General features: G+C 34.7%; 1 protein-coding gene across 6 annotated transcripts in view; it reads left to right on the top strand.

The window, feature by feature from the left end:
- The window catches only part of Zc3h13 (zinc finger CCCH-type containing 13), an 81,178-nt gene that overhangs the window by 48,566 nt on the left and 12,668 nt on the right, over positions 1 to 19,944 (top strand). For 3 of the 6 annotated variants that reach the window (XM_071611493.1, XM_071611492.1, XM_034636002.2), the window contains exons 10-16: positions 125 to 589; positions 6,252 to 6,443; positions 10,368 to 10,451; positions 10,805 to 11,360; positions 14,741 to 14,844; positions 15,192 to 16,403; positions 17,357 to 17,872. In XM_071611493.1, coding sequence (XP_071467594.1) covers positions 125 to 589; positions 6,252 to 6,443; positions 10,368 to 10,451; positions 10,805 to 11,360; positions 14,741 to 14,844; positions 15,192 to 16,403; positions 17,357 to 17,872 — 3,129 coding nt within the window. The remainder of the gene's footprint in view (positions 1 to 124; positions 590 to 6,251; positions 6,444 to 10,367; positions 10,452 to 10,804; positions 11,361 to 14,740; positions 14,845 to 15,191; positions 16,404 to 17,356; positions 17,873 to 19,944) is intronic. The other 3 variants (XM_071611496.1, XM_071611495.1, XM_071611494.1) reach the window with 2 other exon arrangements.

The raw sequence follows: 19,944 nt of genomic DNA, 5'->3' as shown, positions 1-19,944 counted from the left end.
TTTCTCCTTTTCTTTCTGCAAAGCACATATTACTCTTGTAATAAAGCTCTAATTAAATATATTGTCTAGTTTTTTGAAACTTTGGGAAAAAAATTACAGTTGATTTCTAAAATTGTGTTAACAGAGACTAGAGGCAAAAGGGATAGAGAAAAGGACACAAGAGAAGAACGAGAATATGAACAGGATCAGAGCTCTTCTAGAGACCACAGAGATGAAAGAGAACCTCGAGATGGTCGAGACCGTCGTGATACCAGAGACACTAGAGACCGCAGGGAACTCAGAGACTCCAGAGACATCCGGGACTCAAGGGAGATGAGGGATTATAGCAGAGATAGTAAAGAGAGCCGTGATCCCAGAGATTCTCGGTCCACTCGTGATGCCCATGACTACAGGGACCGTGAAGGTCGAGATACTCATCGAAAAGAGGATACATATCAGGAAGAATCACGGAGTTATGGCAGAAATCACTTAAGAGAAGAAAGTTCTCGTACTGAAATAAGGAATGATTCCAGAAATGAGTCTCGAAGTGAAATTAGGAATGACCGGATGGGCAGAAGTAGGGGGAGAGGTCCAGAGTTACCTGAAAAGGGTAAGGTTTTTGACTTATCTGTGAACTTTATCTTGTATATTTATATAGAAAGCATTAAATCTCCTACGATTTCTCTTCTAAATATATTATTTTTTTATGTTCATTGTTATCTTTTGTCAAGATAATTTTTACGATCTTCCCTATAAATCCATCTAGGAATCGTTAAAGTAGTGAAACATACTGTTTAGATTATAGACCATGTGATTGTGTTTTATCCAGTCATGCCTTCCATCTTGATTAGTATGGAACACTAAGAAAATTACTATCAAGCAAAATAGTAGAATTATAAGGAAGTATTTCCCAATAAATTAGTGTATGGATGATAAAATGATCATTAGAAAAGAGTCAAAATTGTGAGTTTTTAAAACTGATGACATTCAGAAATGACTGATTTATATATTCTCTAGTATTTGCACTTGCTTTAGAACATCTCATATCAGGATCTTGAGCCATTTTTCTTGCCTAAAAATCATTTACCATCACCACATGACTTAAATATTATTTATCATGGTCTCCAAACTACTGAGATTTAATTAGATTTGACCTTTCTTTTTTTTTTTTTTTTAATTTTTTATTGTTGGCTGTTCAAAACATTACATAGTTCTTGATATATCATATTTCACAATTTGATTCAAGTGGGTTATGAGCTCCCATTTTTACCCCATATACAGATTGCAGAATCACATCAGTTGCACATCCATTGATTTACATATTGCCATACTAGTGTCTGTTGTATTCTGCTGCCTTTCCTATCCTCTACTATCCCCCCTCCCCTCCCCTCCCCTCCCCTCTTCTCTCTCTGCCCCCTCTACTGACATTCATTTGTCCCCCTTGTATTATTTTTCCCCTTCCCCTCACTTCCTCTTGTATGTACTTTTGTATAACTCTGAGGGTCTCCTTCCATTTCCATGCATTTTCCCTTCTCTCTCCCTTTCCCTCCCACCTCTCATCCCTGTTTAATGTTAATCTTCTTCTCATGCTCTTCGACCCTACTCTGTTCTTAGTTACTCTCCTTATATCAAAGAAGACATTTGGCATTTGTTTTTTAGGGATTGGCTAGCTTCACTTAGCATAATCTGCTCTAATGCCATCCATTTCCCTGTAAATTCTATGATTTTGAGATTTGACCTTTCTTCATCCACCTCTTTACCTTCTCCACAGACCACGACCACAGAACTCTCATCACTTGTATTCTTTCCATTGGTTTGTTGGTCTAACCCTGGTTAGTATTATTGCTTCACATTTAAGTGTTGAAGGGCCCAAAAGTTCTTCATAATTAATCTTTTCTTGACACTTTGTTTTTTCTTATAAGTTTTAGAAAACAGTTTCTAATTTTATGAAAAACTATTAATTTTTATTTAAATGTATTAAGGTTGTTGATTTATACCTTTTTCTGTTAAGGTTTTACATATATTTTATTGCCGGTTACTATTTTTGTTGCCATTATAAATGCTACTTTAAAAAATTTTTAAAGTTAGAATATTTTTTAACTAATGCATTCACCTGGTTCAAAATTTCAAATGTATAGAAAGATACATAATGAAAAGCCTTTCTCCTTTTTGCCTCTCACCACTCTTACCAACTTTGTGTTTTTCCTTTCCAAAACATTTGACATAAGCAAATATGTATATCCATTCATTTTCCCCTCTAGGTTAACAAAAGTAAATTTTAAAATTTTTGTTGAAAAGTAAAACCTATATTATTCTGGATCCTGCTATTTTCACTTAATAAAAATATTATGAAATCATATCTTTCACCACAGTAAACAATTACTTCTTTATTTTGGCACATAGTCTCTATTGTAGGATATATAATAAAGTTCACAAGTATTACATTGATGGATGTTTAATTTCTCTAATCTTTTTCAGAAAGTGCGCTAGTGAATAATTGTGTGTCTCCCTAAATGGAGTCTTTTAAAACATTTTCTAATGTTTATTTCTGGTACTTGGGAATAGTAATTGATATTTATATATTAGTCTTGGATTTAAGTGTTGTTGCTGTATTTTCCTAATACATCTAATTAAATTCTTTTAACAAATATACCTGGGAACAGACAGATTTGGCTCTTCATTTCTGATTATAATTTGTTTTCTCTCAATTATCTACTGAACATCTCCAGCAATGCAGTATTGAATATAAACAGAATGGGCTTCTTTTGCTTTGTTTCAGATTTTTAAGGATTGTTCCTAGCATCAAGTGTGGTGTTTGCAGGTGTTTTTTTTTTTTTTTTTTTAACAGATGTTTTTATTGTGCTAAGGATTCTCCTGATTACCCAATTTAATTAACAATTTCTATCACTGTTAATTTTTTGTCTTGAGAATATCATATAGTTTGTTGATATATTTTGTTATTTCACATGTTAATGTTTTTAAAGTTTGCAGCTGTCCTTGCATTCCTGAGATACATTCAATTTTGTCATTTTTTTAAGGTTCTAGAATGAGTTTGTTAAAAATTTAATTTTGAATTAAATATTTATGTTTTTAATTGAGGTTGGCATACCATCAATGGTATAGTGATAAATGTTTAACAACTGACTCTTCAGAAGAAAAGTCTTGACTTGCCTTTTGACAGTTCTCATGGTGTAAATAATTTCTACCATGGAAGATTTCAAGCTACTAACATGAGGTCATGTGGAGTTGGGAAGAGATGTCCACAGCTCTCCCTGGTTAGCCATTATGAACCAGTTCTAGCAAACCACTGCAGATTTTTCCTTATATTGTCCTTCTTTGGGTGGGGCTCAAAAAGTTATATTAGCTATATATAACGTGTTGCTTCTTTTTTTGGAACAGTTTAATTATGTGTCCTTCAAAAGTTAAGTAACATTTGTCAGATGGTTAGCGCTTTCTCCACCAAATGAGTTTCTCTAATAGTTATAGATTTGTATAGATTTTCTTTTTGTTCTTGAAGCAATTCTAGTAAGTTTCCCCTGCCCTAGGAAATTTGTTCTTTTTTTTTTTTTTTTTTTGGTGCCAGGGATTGAACCCAGGGGCATTCAACCACTGAGCCACATTCTCAGTCCTCTTTATATTTTATTTTGAGACAGGGTCTCACTAAGTTGCTTAGGATCCCTCACTGAGTTGTTGGGGCTGGCTTTGATTATGTGATTCTCCTGCCTTAGCCTCCCTAGCCTCTGGAATTATAGGTGAGCGCCACTGTGCCTGGCTGTTTTCAGATTTTTGATACAAAGATGTTCCTAAATATATTTTATAAGATCTCTGTTGTATCTATGGTCATATTCCTTTATTTTTCCCTTGTTCGGTCCTGCCAGAGATTTGTCTGTATAGAGTCTTTTCAGAAAACTAATATTTGGCCTTGTTTATATTCCTTTATATTTCTTTTGTTATATTTCATTAACTTTTGTTATGTTTTACTCTTTTATGAAAAATATAGTATTTCTATTAGTACCCATTCTAAACACTTTGTGAATTTTAATGATTTCTTCTTTGACTCATAAATTAAGTAGAAGTTGGATTTTACATTTCCAGTCAGGCTTTTAATAAGTCCCTTCCTTCCATGTTAATTGTTGTCAGGTAAACACTGATGTCAGTTCTTTGGTATGATTGTTAAATCTTATTTTGTGGCTCAGGAGTTCAGTATTTATAAGTATTCTGCATGTACTTACACTTGTAATGGTAGGATGTAAAGCATATTTCTAAGATCAGGTTTGTTAATACTTTCAAATATACATCTAATTTTTTGAAGTCTGATTGTTATGTCTTTACAGAAAAGTGAACTAAGTCTTCTATCATTTAGAAATTTGTGGATTTGTCAGTTTATTGTAGTTTGATAGGTTTTTGATTTAAAAATTTTGAGGCCTTGCTATTACAAAAGGCTATTTTACTGGCTGCTCTCTTGTTGGTGTGTATTTGATAAATCTTTTTCCATCCTTTTAACCTTTATGGGTTGTTTTAAATGTTACTCTAAGCAACATATAGTTATTAGACATATGTTGATTTTCTTCATTGAATCTTTCTTGATTCTTAACTTTCCTTCAATATTTTACCTTTTCAGTCAGTGTTTTCCCTTCTGAGTCATACCCTCAAGACTTATCTTTGTAATATTTTTCTTAATTGCCTCTAATCTGATTTTTAACCTTTCGTTCCTAGGTTTATATATAGCTCTTTTGTTATCTTTAAAAGTGTTTCAAATTTATTCTCCCTGGTCTTTAATTATTAAAATATTCTTTGCAGATATTTAGATTATTAAAATGCCTTATTACATTATTTAGAGTTATGCTGTGATTATTTTAGGGCTCCAGGCCTGTTACATGTAAATTGTGTGTGTTTGTATATGAGTGTGCATGTATGTCTGTGTACACCTTGGGGAAGCGCCATCTGCATTTGTTTTAAAAGATGTGTAGGATTTCCTCAGTTATAGATAGGAATTGTTGATTGTTGCTTTGGGTGGGTTGGCTTTTCATGGAAAAAAGTTAGAATAAGTTCATCTTTTCCTATTTTTCTGATCTATGGTAATTCTATGAAATTGAAGGCAGAACCCTCCAGAGTTTTTGCCAAGTATGTTTGAATGATGGGATGTACAGGCATTACAAAGAAATGTACAAGAAATCTCTGTATACCCACCCTCTAGCTTTCACAATGTTTACATCTTACAATCTATGGTAAAACTAAGAAATTAACATTTGTAAAATCCATAGGACTTCTTCAGATTTCTCTAATTAAACATTTATTCTGTGTGTGTGTGTCTATGTAGTTCAGTCACATGAGTAGCACTGTATTGACTTACCCGAACTCAAGATACTCAGCTGATCTAGACACAGCAGCATGCACCTCTAGTCCCAGCTACAGGAGTGTGAGGTCAGCCTGGGCAACATAGTGAGACTCTGTCATTAAAAAAAAAAAAAAAATCCACTGTAACCTTATAAAATTCCATTGTGTTACTCCAGTGTATTCACATCCATATTCCCACATCCTTCCCATCCCCTGTCCCTGGCTCCTGACAACCTCTGTTATGTCTTGTATCTTATGTTATATCATGAATGTTTCATAAATGGAATCATGCTGTATGTATCCTGCTGACACTGGCTTTTTCACTTAACATAATGTTGTCATTCAAGTTGTTGTATGTAGTGATAGTGTGTTTTTTATTATTGCTGAATATTGTTCTCCTTACTATCATTTGTTTAACCATTCACCACTTAGAGATATTTGGGTACTTTCTAGTTGGGGCTATTCTGAATCAAGTTACTTGTGAACATTCTTTTTCTACATCCTTGAATAAAAGTTTGCAGTTATCACTTTATGTTGCAAAGGACCTTGATTCTATTTGGAATATTTTCACTATAAACTATAATTTAAACAATAACATTCCTATTTATTTAATTATTTTCATGATATTTTTATGAATTAGATATTAAAAAAATCATTTTCACTTTGTTGTTTTCTGCATTAAGTCAGTCTTACTTTGTTTCTATTATAGGACTTATTTTCAGAGAGGGAACACTGGAACTTATCTTACTGTAGTCAGTTATTGAACAGTTTAGGTTTCTGATATACTGCTTAGTGTTCTTTAAAAAATGAATTCCACATTTTGGAATACCAAAAAAAAAAAAAAATAGTGTTTTTTTAGGAAAAAGGATTGTGACTGACAAACTTGTTGAATATTGTTTATGTGTTAAATATTTGTGTGAATATCCTTTGTTTAGGAAGTCGAGGCTCGAGAGGTTCTCAAATTGATAGTCACAGTAGTAGTAGCAACTATCATGACAGCTGGGAAACTCGGAGTAGCTATCCTGAAAGAGATAGATATCTGGAAAGAGACAACAGAGATCAAGCAAGGGATTCTTCATTTGAGAGAAGACACGGAGAGAGAGATCGTCGCGACAACAGAGAGCGAGGTTTGTCAAACAGAATTTTATTATATAGCAACCAACTTCTATAAAGAAAACTGTTTTTAAAATGGTTATCAATTTACTTTTTGTGAATATTGATTTACTTTTTAATGTAAAGTGTCTTTTAAGATATGTGCTTGATGATCATTTGAAGCTATTTATTCATATAGTCTTTGTTGAATTGCTGTTGGAGGGATTATGTAAATAGACAGCTATCAGTACCTCAGGCAGCAAAGTATAAGAATGGGGGGAGGCTCTATTGCATGTTTCTCATCTTAACCAAATTGCTCACAACTCTTTTAAAAGTGTAGGTGATTAGAGCCATCCCAGGCAGTTCTGATTCAGGAAATACCTAAATCTTCAACTAAGGATCCTGCCTACTTACTCATTAGCTGTGATCAATAGAGTCTTATAAGGAATGTGAGAGAGGAACAAGGAAAGAGATAGGGCTAGAGATTGTTCAGTGAAACATTTTGTTTATAGTCTGTTCTGAAAATATATAATATTTGCTCTGGTTAATTTATATTCTTAGCTGTCATAAGTTAAAGTTTTCCATTAATTAGATGATCTCTTAAAACTCAATTTTGAAACTGAATTACTAGGAAGCCCTTAAGGGTTGTAAGCACTTTCTTTAGCATGCTTTTATTGCCTGTACATGTTAGGACCTTTAAACATTTAAAATCTGAAGAAGGTCTCACTTATCTTGGCTGATTTCTAAAGTAAAGTTTGCTATAATGCTGAGATTAAAATAGTATGCAATTTTGTGGACCAGAAGATTGAATATTGGTGCTTTAGTGTGGGTTGAATCAAAAAACTATCTTCCTATATTGATATGGGTGGTAATAGAAGGAGAGCAAAGTCTCTAAGACATCATCTACTTTTGGGATAAGATTAGACACAGGAGAGTTGGTTGGGTTGTTTGTTAAAGGTAAGCCCAGTGCACTTGGTTTAAAAGATGTGTAGGATTTCCTCAACTATAGATAGGGTTGGAGTTTATACGTTTTGTGTTTCTGAAATTGTTTCTTCCTTAGCTCTTTGACAACCTTTCTTCACTGTGTCCTGGTACTTTATTTCTGTTTTCACATCCTAGCTCAGGTTTTTCCTCATCTCATGCCTAAATTCTATAGGAAGATTTGGTTTCAATCTTGTGTTTAGTTTAACCACACATATTAAGCTTTTACTAGGTGTCATAAACTTTGATAGTTACTTTAAATATATATTTTTAGCTTAATTTTTACAACGTCCCTGTGAGTGTGTGTGTGTGTGTGTATATATACATATATATATGTATATATATACATATATATATGTATATATATACATATATATATGTATATATAGATATATATATATATGATAAAATAATCCATGTTTCACAGTTAAGAGATTAGATCTAAGAGAAGTTAAGTTACCAGTATTACAGGAAGGAAATTTCAAAGCTGGAATTCAAACTCTGGTCTTCTGACTACAAGTCCAGTTATCTTTCTGATTTATTTTAGTATAACTACTTCAGTGAATATCAAATGTATGATTAAAAGAGAAACCTATTTTTGAGGTTAATGATATATTCTGTGCCTTTAGTACCCATGCCAGGCACTTTGCTAATATATAATAGTTCTTTCCTTATAGAACTTAAAGTGGGGCAGAGAGGTGGGGATTCTCCCTCTCCTCGCTAAAATAACTGATTATTGAGGTTATCAAGGAAACAAACAGTAGCCCCAGATAGAAATAAAGAATAAGAGAACCTGTTGTGTAGTGTTTATGAACAACTTGAAAAAAAAATTATGTAGAGGCATAAATGCAAGAGAAGTAGCTAGTTTTTCAAAGACAAAAAGCATCCCATGAAAAGAGCAGGTGTAATGCTCTGAGGTGGGAAATAGCCCGACATGTCTTAGAATTAGAAAGAAGACTAATGTGGCTAAAGTATAGTGAGTAGTAGGGGATTCATAGAGGTTAAGGGTAGAGATATACACAAGTACTTTGTTCTATCCTCAGAAATTTAAATCTTTCCTTTAGATCTGACCTTCACAGTCTAGTACAAATAGACAACTAAAATATAATTGTTAGTGCTATGTAAACTTCTATGAGAAGACAAAGGACCAAACAGAATTCCGAGAAAGGTGCTTTAATTAGGAAGAGGACGTCTGAATTAGGGCCTTCAGAATATTTAAGTTTGCTAGAAGGAATAATGGAAAAAGTATTTTCCAGCAGAGGTGCAACATAAGCAGACACACAGGACTAAAAGAATCATATGCTTTGGAGGAATAAAGAATTATGTTGTGAGGTTGGAGTAGAGGTATGTTATGATTAGTAGGGAAGGAAAGCAGCCAGGGAAGAGGACTGATAAGACACTATATAGACCAGGTTGTAAATTACCTAATAAGTCAGGCTAAACATTTTGAATTCAGTTGCTTTTCACTGTGTATAAGATAACTGCTTTCAAGCAGATGGAACAAATAGAGTTTTCATCAAAAACATATTAAGTATCTGGGGAAAAACTGAAGGCAAAGATAGACTGTTGATAACATAATCATCTGAGAAGAGCTGATCAAGGTCTGAGTTAATATAGTAACTGTAGAGATAGTGAAAGGAAAAGAAAGATTCTAGAAATGAAATTGATAGTATTTGGGTATGGCAATATTTGGATAATTCAAAAGTTGCCAGCTGTAATTAATAGATTTGTTGTTACTTAAGAAATATGTGAAGAAAGCACATCTTTTAAGAACATATTTTGGAAGATAGTTTAGACATGTTAAGAGTGGTGCTCTTGTATTCTTTCCATTTTCCTTTGAAATTAGGGACATTGCCATTTTGTATGTGAGAATAAAGGTTTTATCTGCCTAGAAAGTGTCTGAGTAGTCTATTCCCTGACATTCCTTTATTCAGAAATTTCAAATATGAATTAATGTAAGTTGCAGTATTAAATGTTTCAGGTTATTTGTAATTATGATTTTGATTATGATCCCCAAATCAGGAATTTAGACAATCTAAAACATAGATATATAACAATAGAACCATTTTAATTTAAATTAGTTTCAGCAAAAATAAAAAGATTTAGGAAAAATTGACTTTCTAGTCCTAAAGTCCTAATGCATCTACCATCTCTGTAACTGGCAAGTCACCAAAATCACTTTTGGACCATAATTTATGTTTTTTAAGAAGAAAGACAAGAAAAGACTATATAAGATTTCATTTTTTTCTTCTAGCTTTAAAATTCCTTTTTATTCTGAATCTAACCTCTAAATAGTAACTATGCATAATCTTTTCATAGTGTTAAGGAAGGGAAATTTAAGCTACTTTATTAACTCCTTCTCTGGAAATATTCCAAAATTTTTCTGCTTAATAAGTTGATGTTAGATGTTTCACTTACCAATCCATTGGACATAGTATAGTTTGATCTTCATTGATTAATCGTTAGACACATTTGTATGGCACAGAAGTAGAAACATCTCAATAGCCTAGATTATGCCACAGTATTTGCTTTAAACATGGCTCTGGGGAAAAGTTGATGCCATCCTTTTATACACTTTTTGATCCCAGACTAATTAATTTTATTGCTCAAGTGGTTATTTAAGCAGCGTGTATTCATTTCTCTGTGTTTGTGTGATTTGTGTGTAGATTGGAAAAAATATATAAAATGTGATTGAGATTATCATTTAACATTTTAGGACAACAACTTTTTATCTGAGTATTCATTTATATGATTAAATAAAACTTTTATTAGCAGTTAGGTAATTATAAATATATATCACTGATATGAAACACTTTTTACATTTGATTGTTCCAAGATTGTTAGCCTTCAGTACCCTTAATTCTAGTTTAGTTTGTTCTACAATATTTTCCTCACATAATAGCTGCACTTTGATGTGTATATATTTTGGCCTGAAATTAGAGGTGTGACTTACGAGGGAAATTTTTTTTTTCCTTCAGCTCCTATGTTCTACACCTCCTGCTGCCCCTATCCTTTGCCACCAGTGTTCTCAGGTCCTGCTGGGGGGACAGAGAAGATCAGAGGTGAAGGGTAGAGATGGCAGAAAGCGGGGTTGGAGCAGTGGGCTGGAGGTAGGGTAGGGAGCATGCAGAGAAAGATCAAAGGTGGATAAGTGGGAGGGGGTTGGGGGTTGATGGGGAGCAGAAAACATGGTAGTTAGAGGGAAATTGAAAATATATTTAAGAAAATAATTTTTAAAGGTCTAGGGGTGATTAATATTTGGATGATTAAATTTAAAGTAAATATAGAACTTGATTTATAATTTGTTGCCACTGTGACCCATATATACACAGATAAAATTTAAGATTTGCCATGCTGTATAACCTATAGGTTATCTATTAAATTAATCACTGACAAAACTTGATTTTCATTGTAGATCAAAGACCAAGCTCACCAATTCGACATCAGGGAAGGAATGACGAGCTTGAGCGTGATGAAAGAAGAGAGGAACGAAGAGTAGACAGAGTGGATGATAGAAGAGATGAAAGGGCTAGAGAGAGAGATAGGGAACGAGAACGAGACAGGGAGCGGGAGAGAGAGAGGGAACGTGAACGAGATCGGGAAAGAGAAAAAGAAAGAGAACTAGAAAGAGAGCGTGCTAGGGAACGGGAGAGAGAAAGAGAAAGAGAAAAGGAGAGAGAACGTGAAAGAGAGAGAGATCGCGATCATGACCGAGAGAGGGAAAGAGAGAGGGAGCGAGACAGGGAAAAAGAACGGGAGCGAGAAAGAGAAGAAAGAGAGAGGGAGAGAGAGCGAGAACGGGAAAGAGAGAGAGAACGGGAACGAGAAAGAGCAAGAGAAAGGGATAAAGAACGAGAACGTCAGCGGGATTGGGAAGAAAAGGACAAGGGACGAGATGACCGTAGAGAAAAGCGAGAAGATATTCGAGAAGATCGCAATCCGAGAGATGGACATGATGAGAGAAAATCAAAGTAAGAATGATATGAATCAATTTTAGAAAGTTCATTTCAGTTTCATTTAATGCTTTTCAGTGTTCCCTTAATTTTCTATTAAATCTTGTCTTCTCTTTTTGTGAGTCAAATTTATTATATACAAATAAAATGGTGTAAATTCTCTAATTATTTAGAAAATAATTTTTTATTTTATATTTTAATCCAGGGTCTATAATTAATCTGTAATAATTTGTTTAGAAGCTGGGTAATATATAAAGAAAACAAGCTTATTTAGCTCAGAGACTTGTGTGTGCAAGATCAAGCAACCCTATTTGTTCAACATCTGGTGAGGGCTCCCTTGGCTGTATTAAAACATGGTGAAGAAACAGAACAGGCCAAGTGAAAGATTGGCCTGGCTCTGAGCCGACTCATTCTGTGAGACCAGCATTAATCCCTTTCAAGGGCAGTGCCCCATTTCTTAGAGGTTCTGCTACCTCAGCACTACCACATGGAGAACCAAGCCTCTAATACATGAACCTTTGGGGAACAAACCACATCCAAACGATAGAATACTCTTTCTTATTTCCTGTGCATTTTTTATGGCATATGAGCTTTCTTGACTTGTTATAGACTTTTTTAGGAGGAATCCAACATAAAAGTGATAGTGAACTTGTGTCCCACTACTTCCTCTTGATAACTAGTTAATGATGATGGCTAGTCACCAAGAGATACTGCCTGAGTTTCTTATGCTTATAAATATGGAGTCACACCTCTAGGCTACAGGAAACAATTCACAGTATTATAGGACCTAAGAATTCCTATAATTGTTGTGTAGCTAGAAGATGAGAGATAAGGAAGTGTCCTCTCATGCTGTGAAGATATATAGTAGGTTATTGGGGCCAAAAGATATTTTCCTGGCATCTCATAGAATATATCTGAGCGCATTTCCTTCCTTCCTTCCTTCCTCCCTTCCTTCCTTCCTTCCTTATTTCTTTATTTTCTTTCTCTCTGTCTCACCTCTCTCTCTCTCCCCTCACCCTTCTCCCCACCTTCATCAAAAGAAATTATTTGTTTAGGTATCTAGGAAGTTGAGGGTTAGCTTTGATTTGTTCTGATGTGGCTCTAACCAGGTTATTATAGGAATGATATCTCTCCACTGTTTCCATCTGTGCTGATTCTAGTCTCATCAAATTTGTCTCCAAATGATGCCTTTGTTGGCCTTAGAATTGTACCTACGTTAGCAGTCCTCTTTGTATTGGGGCTCTCATTGATTGAGGAGTAGACAGTTCTTGGCTAAGCCAGTTCCATCATTGCTTTTCTGAATTATTGGCGTACAATTCAGCACCAAAGTGGAACCTCGGGTGGAGAGTACTTTACAATAAATTTTGGTTACAGATTAAAGAGCAGAATGTGACTATTAGGGCCAAAAGATATTTTCTTGGCACTCATTCTGCTCTTTAATCTACAACCAAAATCATTGTAATGTACTCTCCACCTTACTTTCCTGCTTCCCTCTCCCCACATATTAAAAATTTTACATTAAAATGAGCTTCAGAGATACTTCCTTTGTCACATGTAGGCAAACATACATAATATTTTCTTCTCTCTCTGACTTTTACATCTCTCTATCTTCTATAATTATAATTCTCAAATCTTTATGTGTCTTTTCTCCACTTCTCTGCTTTGATTAGTATTTTTTTCATACTTCTCATTTATGCTTATAATAAGCAACAGTTTTTCTGTTTTTTTCATGACTAATTAGCCATGAAAATCCCAAGAGTTGGGACTGACCCTAGAAACTTAGGAGTCAAACAAACCAATAAGAAAAACTAGTTAAATAATATTAATATCTTAACTTAGTTGTTATTTATACTTTCATCTCAGTAGTTTGAATTTATCCAGCACTTTTAAAAAGTTATTTAGGTTTGCTGCATTACCATAGTATTCATTTTACTCTAATTTTGTTTCATAAAAATAATTATGAATCATTTTTATCATACTTCAAATATTCACTTTATTCTAGTGTATCAATCAATTATTTCTTACTGTGTTAAATTGTCTCAAAAGTTAGTCGTTTAAAACAGCCACCATTTATTTGCTTATGATTCTGTGGATGAGTGATTTTACGTGGACTTAGCAGAGTATATTCTGCTGGTCCTTCTTGAGATAACTGTGTGTCTACAATTGACCTGACAGTTCAACCGTACCTAGATGATTCAAGGTGTCCTTACTCACATGTCTGGCATTTGGGGCACCTTATTTGTCCTCCATTTGACTTTTCATCCTCCAGTAGTCTAAATTTTGTTTTTGTGTACAATAATAGAGCATACCTGGAAAGCAAAAGCAGAATCTGTAAAGCTTCTTGGGTCCTCTCTAGATTTGTACAGTGTAACTTTTACCACATTCTTCTGTCATGTAGCAAGTCACTAGTCCTGCCCAGATTTAAAGAGTGAGGAAGTAGGCCACCAATTGATGGTGGAAGCTTTGGATAAGGACTTGCACAAGCTGAGGCCTGTGAGTTGTTACAGTACTCCTGGGACTGCCTTCTTCACTTGGTCACTCAAAAGAAGCTGTCCCAATGGATGTGCTGCAGCATCGTTCTCAACTTTTGACTGTAATGTTTATAAACAAACAATGTTGATAAAAAATAAGTAGTCCAAATGTAACAAAAATGTAAGAAAATACTGGAATAATTTAAGAACCAAGATGAATAAATCAGTATTTATTTTAAACTCAACTAAGGAAAAAGAAATATAATGAATATATGAATTATTTACTTATTTAATTATTTACTTATCACCAAGAAAGTGATTTTAATTCAAAGAAGGAAAAAGGAAGTTATTTTTTACAATGTACAAATAATATGCCTGGCACTGGGCTTATGACATAACTAATGCAGTTTAATGAGCTATTTTCTCCCTAACTTCAGATGACAAATTAAGGAACTTACTTAAGGCTGCATAATAAGTAATGTGGCTATAAATTGAACTCATAGCTTTTTTATTCCAAAACTAATACTAGATTTTCTTATCTGTTTTCCCTGCACAAAGTAATTTCTATATCATAAGAATGTAAAATTGGTTAATGTTTATATTAGAGGGTACATTAGTTTATTGATTTCACAAAACTGTATATTATCATTTTGCAGTATTTAAATATGGCAATTTTCACTTGAATGATTTTCCATGAATAATGAAAGAAAGAAATGTTGCCATGTATTTTAAATCTACAATTTGAAGTATTAGCAAATGAAGTAATGAATCTTAATTAAAGATACCAAATACCCTTTGTATGATACAGCTTTGACAATATTGCTTTCCTATAATTATAAGTTATAGTAAAATATACTAATAAAAAACATAGTAAAGAAATCTTCACCCTTTAGAATTTTATAAGTTGTATTTGTTTGCCCAATTTAGGAAGCGCTATAGAAATGAAGGGAGTCCCAGTCCTCGGCAGTCACCTAAGCGTCGGCGTGAACATTCTCCTGACAGTGACACTTACAACAGTGGAGATGATAAAAGTGAGCATTTTTTGTTTTCTGTGTCTCTGTATTCGTACTCATTTACTATGAGACCATTCTTTGACACTGATTGGAACTGACAAATTAAGATTTTTTAAAAAGTTTTCTGGATCTACTGCCTCTAAATATTTCCTTATGTGATTAAAGTATGTTTGAGAAGTATATCATTTATCATAATGGCATTGTCTTTTCCTACCATTTGTAGTTAAATCCAAATAGTAGGCTTTTTTCTGTCATTTGAAAAGTTTTCAGATGAAAAGTGAGAGATTGTCTAATTGTTATTTAAATGTAATGTGCAGTGTTTATTCACCTGGTGAATATGTGATTATTTTTCTCTTTTTGTATAGATGAAAAACACAGACTCTTGAGCCAGGTTGTACGACCTCAAGAATCTCGCTCTCTCAGCCCATCACATCTCCCTGAAGATAGGCAGAGTAGATGGAAAGAAGAAGATCGTAAACCAGAAAGAAAAGAGAGTTCAAGGCGCTATGAAGAGCAAGAACTCAAAGAGAAAGTTTCTTCTGTAGAAAAGCAGAGAGAACAGACAGAAATCTTGGAAAGCTCAAGAGCACGTACACAAGACATGATTGGCCACCACCAGTCTGAAGATCGAGACACATCTGATCGAGCTCATGAGGAAAATAAGAAAAAAGCAAAAGTTCAGAAGAAACCTATCAAGAAAAAAAAAGAGGATGATATTGGAATAGAGAGGAGTAACATTGAGACAACATCTGAAGATGGTCAAGTCTTCTCCCCTAAAAAAGGACAGAAGAAGAAAAATGTTGAAAAAAAACGTAAAAGATCCAAAGGTGATTCTGATATTTCTGATGAAGAAGCAGCCCAGCAAAATAAGAAGAAAAGAGGGCCACGAACTCCCCCTATGACAACCAAAGAGGATTTAGTTGAAATTTCCAACGATAAGGATGGTATGCTAGAGGATCCTCAGAAGAAAGAAGATACAGCCTTTAGTGACTGGTCTGATGAGGATGTGCCTGACCGTACAGAGGTGACAGAATCAGAGCATGCTGCCTCTGCTGCTACTCCTGGTAGTACCCCTTCTCCTCTATCTTCTCTTCTCCCTCCTCCACCTCCTTTGGCTAGTGCCAGTACAGCTGCCTCTGCTGCTCTTGCCTCTACTCCTATTACTGCTGCTACTGCCTCCTCCACCTCCATTTCCACCTCTGCGAACCCCACCAACACTACCAGTGCTACTTTTGCCAATGAAGAGTCACACAGAAAATGCCATAGGACACGAGTAGAAAAAGTAGAGGCACCTCATGTAACCATAGAAGATACACCACATCGAAAGCCAGTGGATCAAAAGAGGAGCAGCAGCCTTGGGAGCAATCGGAGTAATCGTAGTCACACCTCTGGCCGTCTGCGCTCTCCATCCAATGATTCTGCGCATAGAAGTGGGGATGACCAAGGTAGTCGAAAGAGAGTGCTGCATAGTGGTTCAAGAGATAGAGAAAAAACAAAAAGTCTAGAAATCACAGGAGAGAGAAAATCTAGGATTGACCAGTTAAAGCGTGGAGAGCCTAGCCGAAGTACTTCTTCAGGTAATAAAATTAAATTATGATCTAGTCATTGTTTCCTGTGTTAGTATATTTTATACAAATTATAATGCTAAAGTAATGCCTAGTTACTTTTTATACATGCTTTTTAATGTGATGGCTAATCTTTTTTTTTTTTTTTTAATTTTGTGGAACTTTGTGTGGGAGGAGGCTTATTCATCCCATTAAGAAATCATCATTTATTTTCATTATCCCTTTAAAGTCTCATCCATTATCACTTTAAGACCAATGTTATAATAGAGATACATTCAGTGCTATTAACAGTTTAATGTTAGGATTTTAATGATATGATTTGGTGAAAAGGCTCTCTACTCCAGTCCTATATCAACATTTGCAAATGTAACCTTCCTGCTATTCTTTCTATAGCCAGTACTGCTCTTTTTGCCTCAGAAAATAAGATAGGAGAGTAAAGAGAAGTCAAAGAATTAAATACTTATTAATATCTAACCATTTTATGTACATATTTCAAGATATTTTTGTACTGGAAATAGACAAGGAAACCTTTTTTTTCTTTAGGTACTGGGGATTGAACCCAGGGCTGCTCTCCCACTGAGCTATATCCCCAGCCCTCTTTAATATTTTATTTTGAGACAAGGTATCACAAAGTTGCTGAAGTCTAGCCTTGAACTTGTAATCCTCCTGCCTCAGCCTTTTAAGTTGCTAGGAATGATTATAGGTGTGCACCACTGTACTCGGCTGACAAGGAAATTTTTTAAACATACTTTGATTAACCCCTTGAGAGAGAGAAATTTGTCCCTAAAATGAGTTCTTTGTATATGTATGTAGAGAAATGTGTATGTAGAATGTACAGAGTATATAGAACATTGAAAATATTGAGAAAATATATTGGCAAGTAAATTGTAACTTTAAAAGATTCTAAAATGAAGTAGTTTGTTTCTGTTTACTGTTAATTTTTGTATGTGGCATATTTATTATAGATCGCCAGGATTCAAGAAGCCATAGTTCAAGAAGAAGTTCTCCTGAGTCAGATCGGCAAGTCCATTCAAGATCTGGGTCTTTTGATAGCAGAGATAGGCTTCAAGAAAGAGATCGATATGAGCATGATAGAGAGCGGGAGAGAGAGAGGAGGGATACAAGGCCAAGAGAATGGGACCGAGAAGCAGATAAAGACTGGCCAAGGAACAGAGATCGAGATAGATTGCGGGAACGCGAGAGAGAGCGAGACAAAAGGAGAGACCTGGACAGGGAAAGAGAGAGACTAATTCCTGAATCTGTTGAAAGGGACAGAGATAGAGATAGAACTTTTGAGATTTCTTCTCAGATAGAGTCTGTGAAACGCAGTGAAGCAAAACTGGAGAGTGAACATGAAAGAGACCTGGAAGCCGCTTCCCGAGACACTCTAACTTTGGATAAAGAAAGAATGGATAAAGAACTGGGATCTGTGCAAGGATTTGAAGATATGAATAAAGCTGAGAGAACTGAGAGTGTGGAAGGTGAGTGCCTCACCCTTTTCTCTGTTAAAAACAGATTAGACATCTCATATGCTCCATTCCTTTTCCAATTTCATGTGAAGTAAATATTTTCTTTTGAAAGGCAAATTGATTTCATTAGAGAAAGTAGATTCATAAGGAAAATTCCTGTGATACTAAAATATGTCTTTCCCTCTAGTACAAATTTGGGTTAAAATAATCCTAATGAAATAAAAGAAATAGTTCTTGAAATAAAAAGTGAGTACTCTAGATAGGGCAGAGGGATGGGAGGGGAAGAGAGGGAGCAGGGGGTTAGCAATGATGGTGGAATGTGATGGACATCATTATTTAAAGTAAATGTATGAAGACATGAATTGGTGTCAACATACTTTATCTACAAACAGAGATATGAGAAATCGTTCTCTATATGTGTAATAAGAATTATAATGCGTTCCACTGTCATGTATTTAAAAAACAAAATCAATTTTTAAAAAAAAGAGAGATCGAAGAATGAAATATTCAGTTCTGTTTATGCCCGACCATTGAAACATTGCTTAGGTACAATGTCCACAGATTTTGAAGAATAACCATCACATCCTTTTTCTTAAATGTTAAGAATAAAATAAAATCACAAAAATTGACATTTTAGTTCAGAGAAGGATTCACATAACTATTAGAGGTTCCTCTTTTCTAGGGCAACTGAGAACAAATATATGAAATAATAAAACCTGCTAAAACTGCATTTAATGGCAGATCAACTATAGAGCCCTCCTGGCATTCCTCAGTCCTAGAACAGGAATGCAGAGAAGTCAGCATGAACACTTTGGCCCAGTCTGAGCCAGTCTTGGCTCTGTGGAACCTCACTCTATACTGCCCCTATTCTTCATTCTTCACTACCACTTTGCTAGATAAACTGACTTTTATTATCAGGTTAAGGAGACTCCAGCTTCAATTGTAGGAGCGCAATTGCAGTGATTAGTTATATTCAGTAATGTAAAGAATCTGAGGTAGAGCTGGGCTCGGTGGTGCACTACTATAATCTCAGTGGCTCAGGAGGCTGAGGCAGGAGGATCTTGAGTTCAAAGCCAGCCTCAGCAACTTAGTGAGGCCCTAAGCAACTCAAGAGAGACCCTGTCTCTAAATAAAATACCAAAAAAGGGCTAGGGTTGTGGCTCAGTGGTTAAGCGCCCCTGGGTTCAATCCTTGGTACCAAAAAAAAAAAAAAAAAAGAATCTGAGGTAGAATTGTTTTGGTCAAGCCAAATTGGAGCTGGGGGAAAGGTAGAGATATATATATAAAACAGATGGCATACTGAGATATCTAATCAGATAACTAAGAGATACAAGGATCTACTTTTATAAACTATAGGCCAAAAGCTATCATATGGCAGATACAAATAATAAAAAAAAATTACTGCTTATGTACTATCTCAGAATATTTGCCTACAATAAACTAGACAAATTGATTCATGCCTTTCCTTTCTGTATCCCTTTTTAGTACCTGTTCTTCCCATTTCCGGATAGACCTTTGCACTTACATCATCTCCTCCTTACTCAGACTTTCTCAGTTATTTTCTCTATGAAGCCACCTGTGCAAAAAGCACTTTCACATTCTTAACAGCACCTTGTTTGTACATCTTTTATAGTATCCCCATACAGTATTGTAATTTTTTTTATGATTTTTCTCCCCATTGTACTGTACTCCTTTTTATCAATAGCTGATGAATGAAGATGTGTTGTGTCTGTACATGTATACCCCACATCTTACTTCTTGGTGAATTATAGCCTAGGTTAATAGGGATAATGGCCCCTCTGAGAATTCTCCTGAAATTTCTGCCTTCCTAAGACTCTCCATTTCTGGTATCAGTTTTTGAATCATTGTTCTAACATAACCTCCTATTTCCAAGCACTAAGATTATGATTTTTTTTGTTTTTAATTTGTCGTGACAGCATTTGGCCTATAGTAAAATCCACGACTTTTAAAAACAGATTAGACATCTTATATGCTATCTGTTATACATATTTTTGTTCTATTTGACTTAAACATTTCTACTGGGTTTTTTTCATATTATGTTTTCATCTCAAGTTTAAGTATAA

The sequence above is a fragment of the Marmota flaviventris genome, chromosome 4 (genome assembly GCF_047511675.1).
Source record: "Marmota flaviventris isolate mMarFla1 chromosome 4, mMarFla1.hap1, whole genome shotgun sequence".
Taxonomy (NCBI): Eukaryota; Metazoa; Chordata; class Mammalia; order Rodentia; family Sciuridae; genus Marmota; species Marmota flaviventris.
The sequence above is the reverse complement of the archived record's forward strand: the minus strand, read 5'-3'. Positions and strand labels throughout refer to the sequence as shown.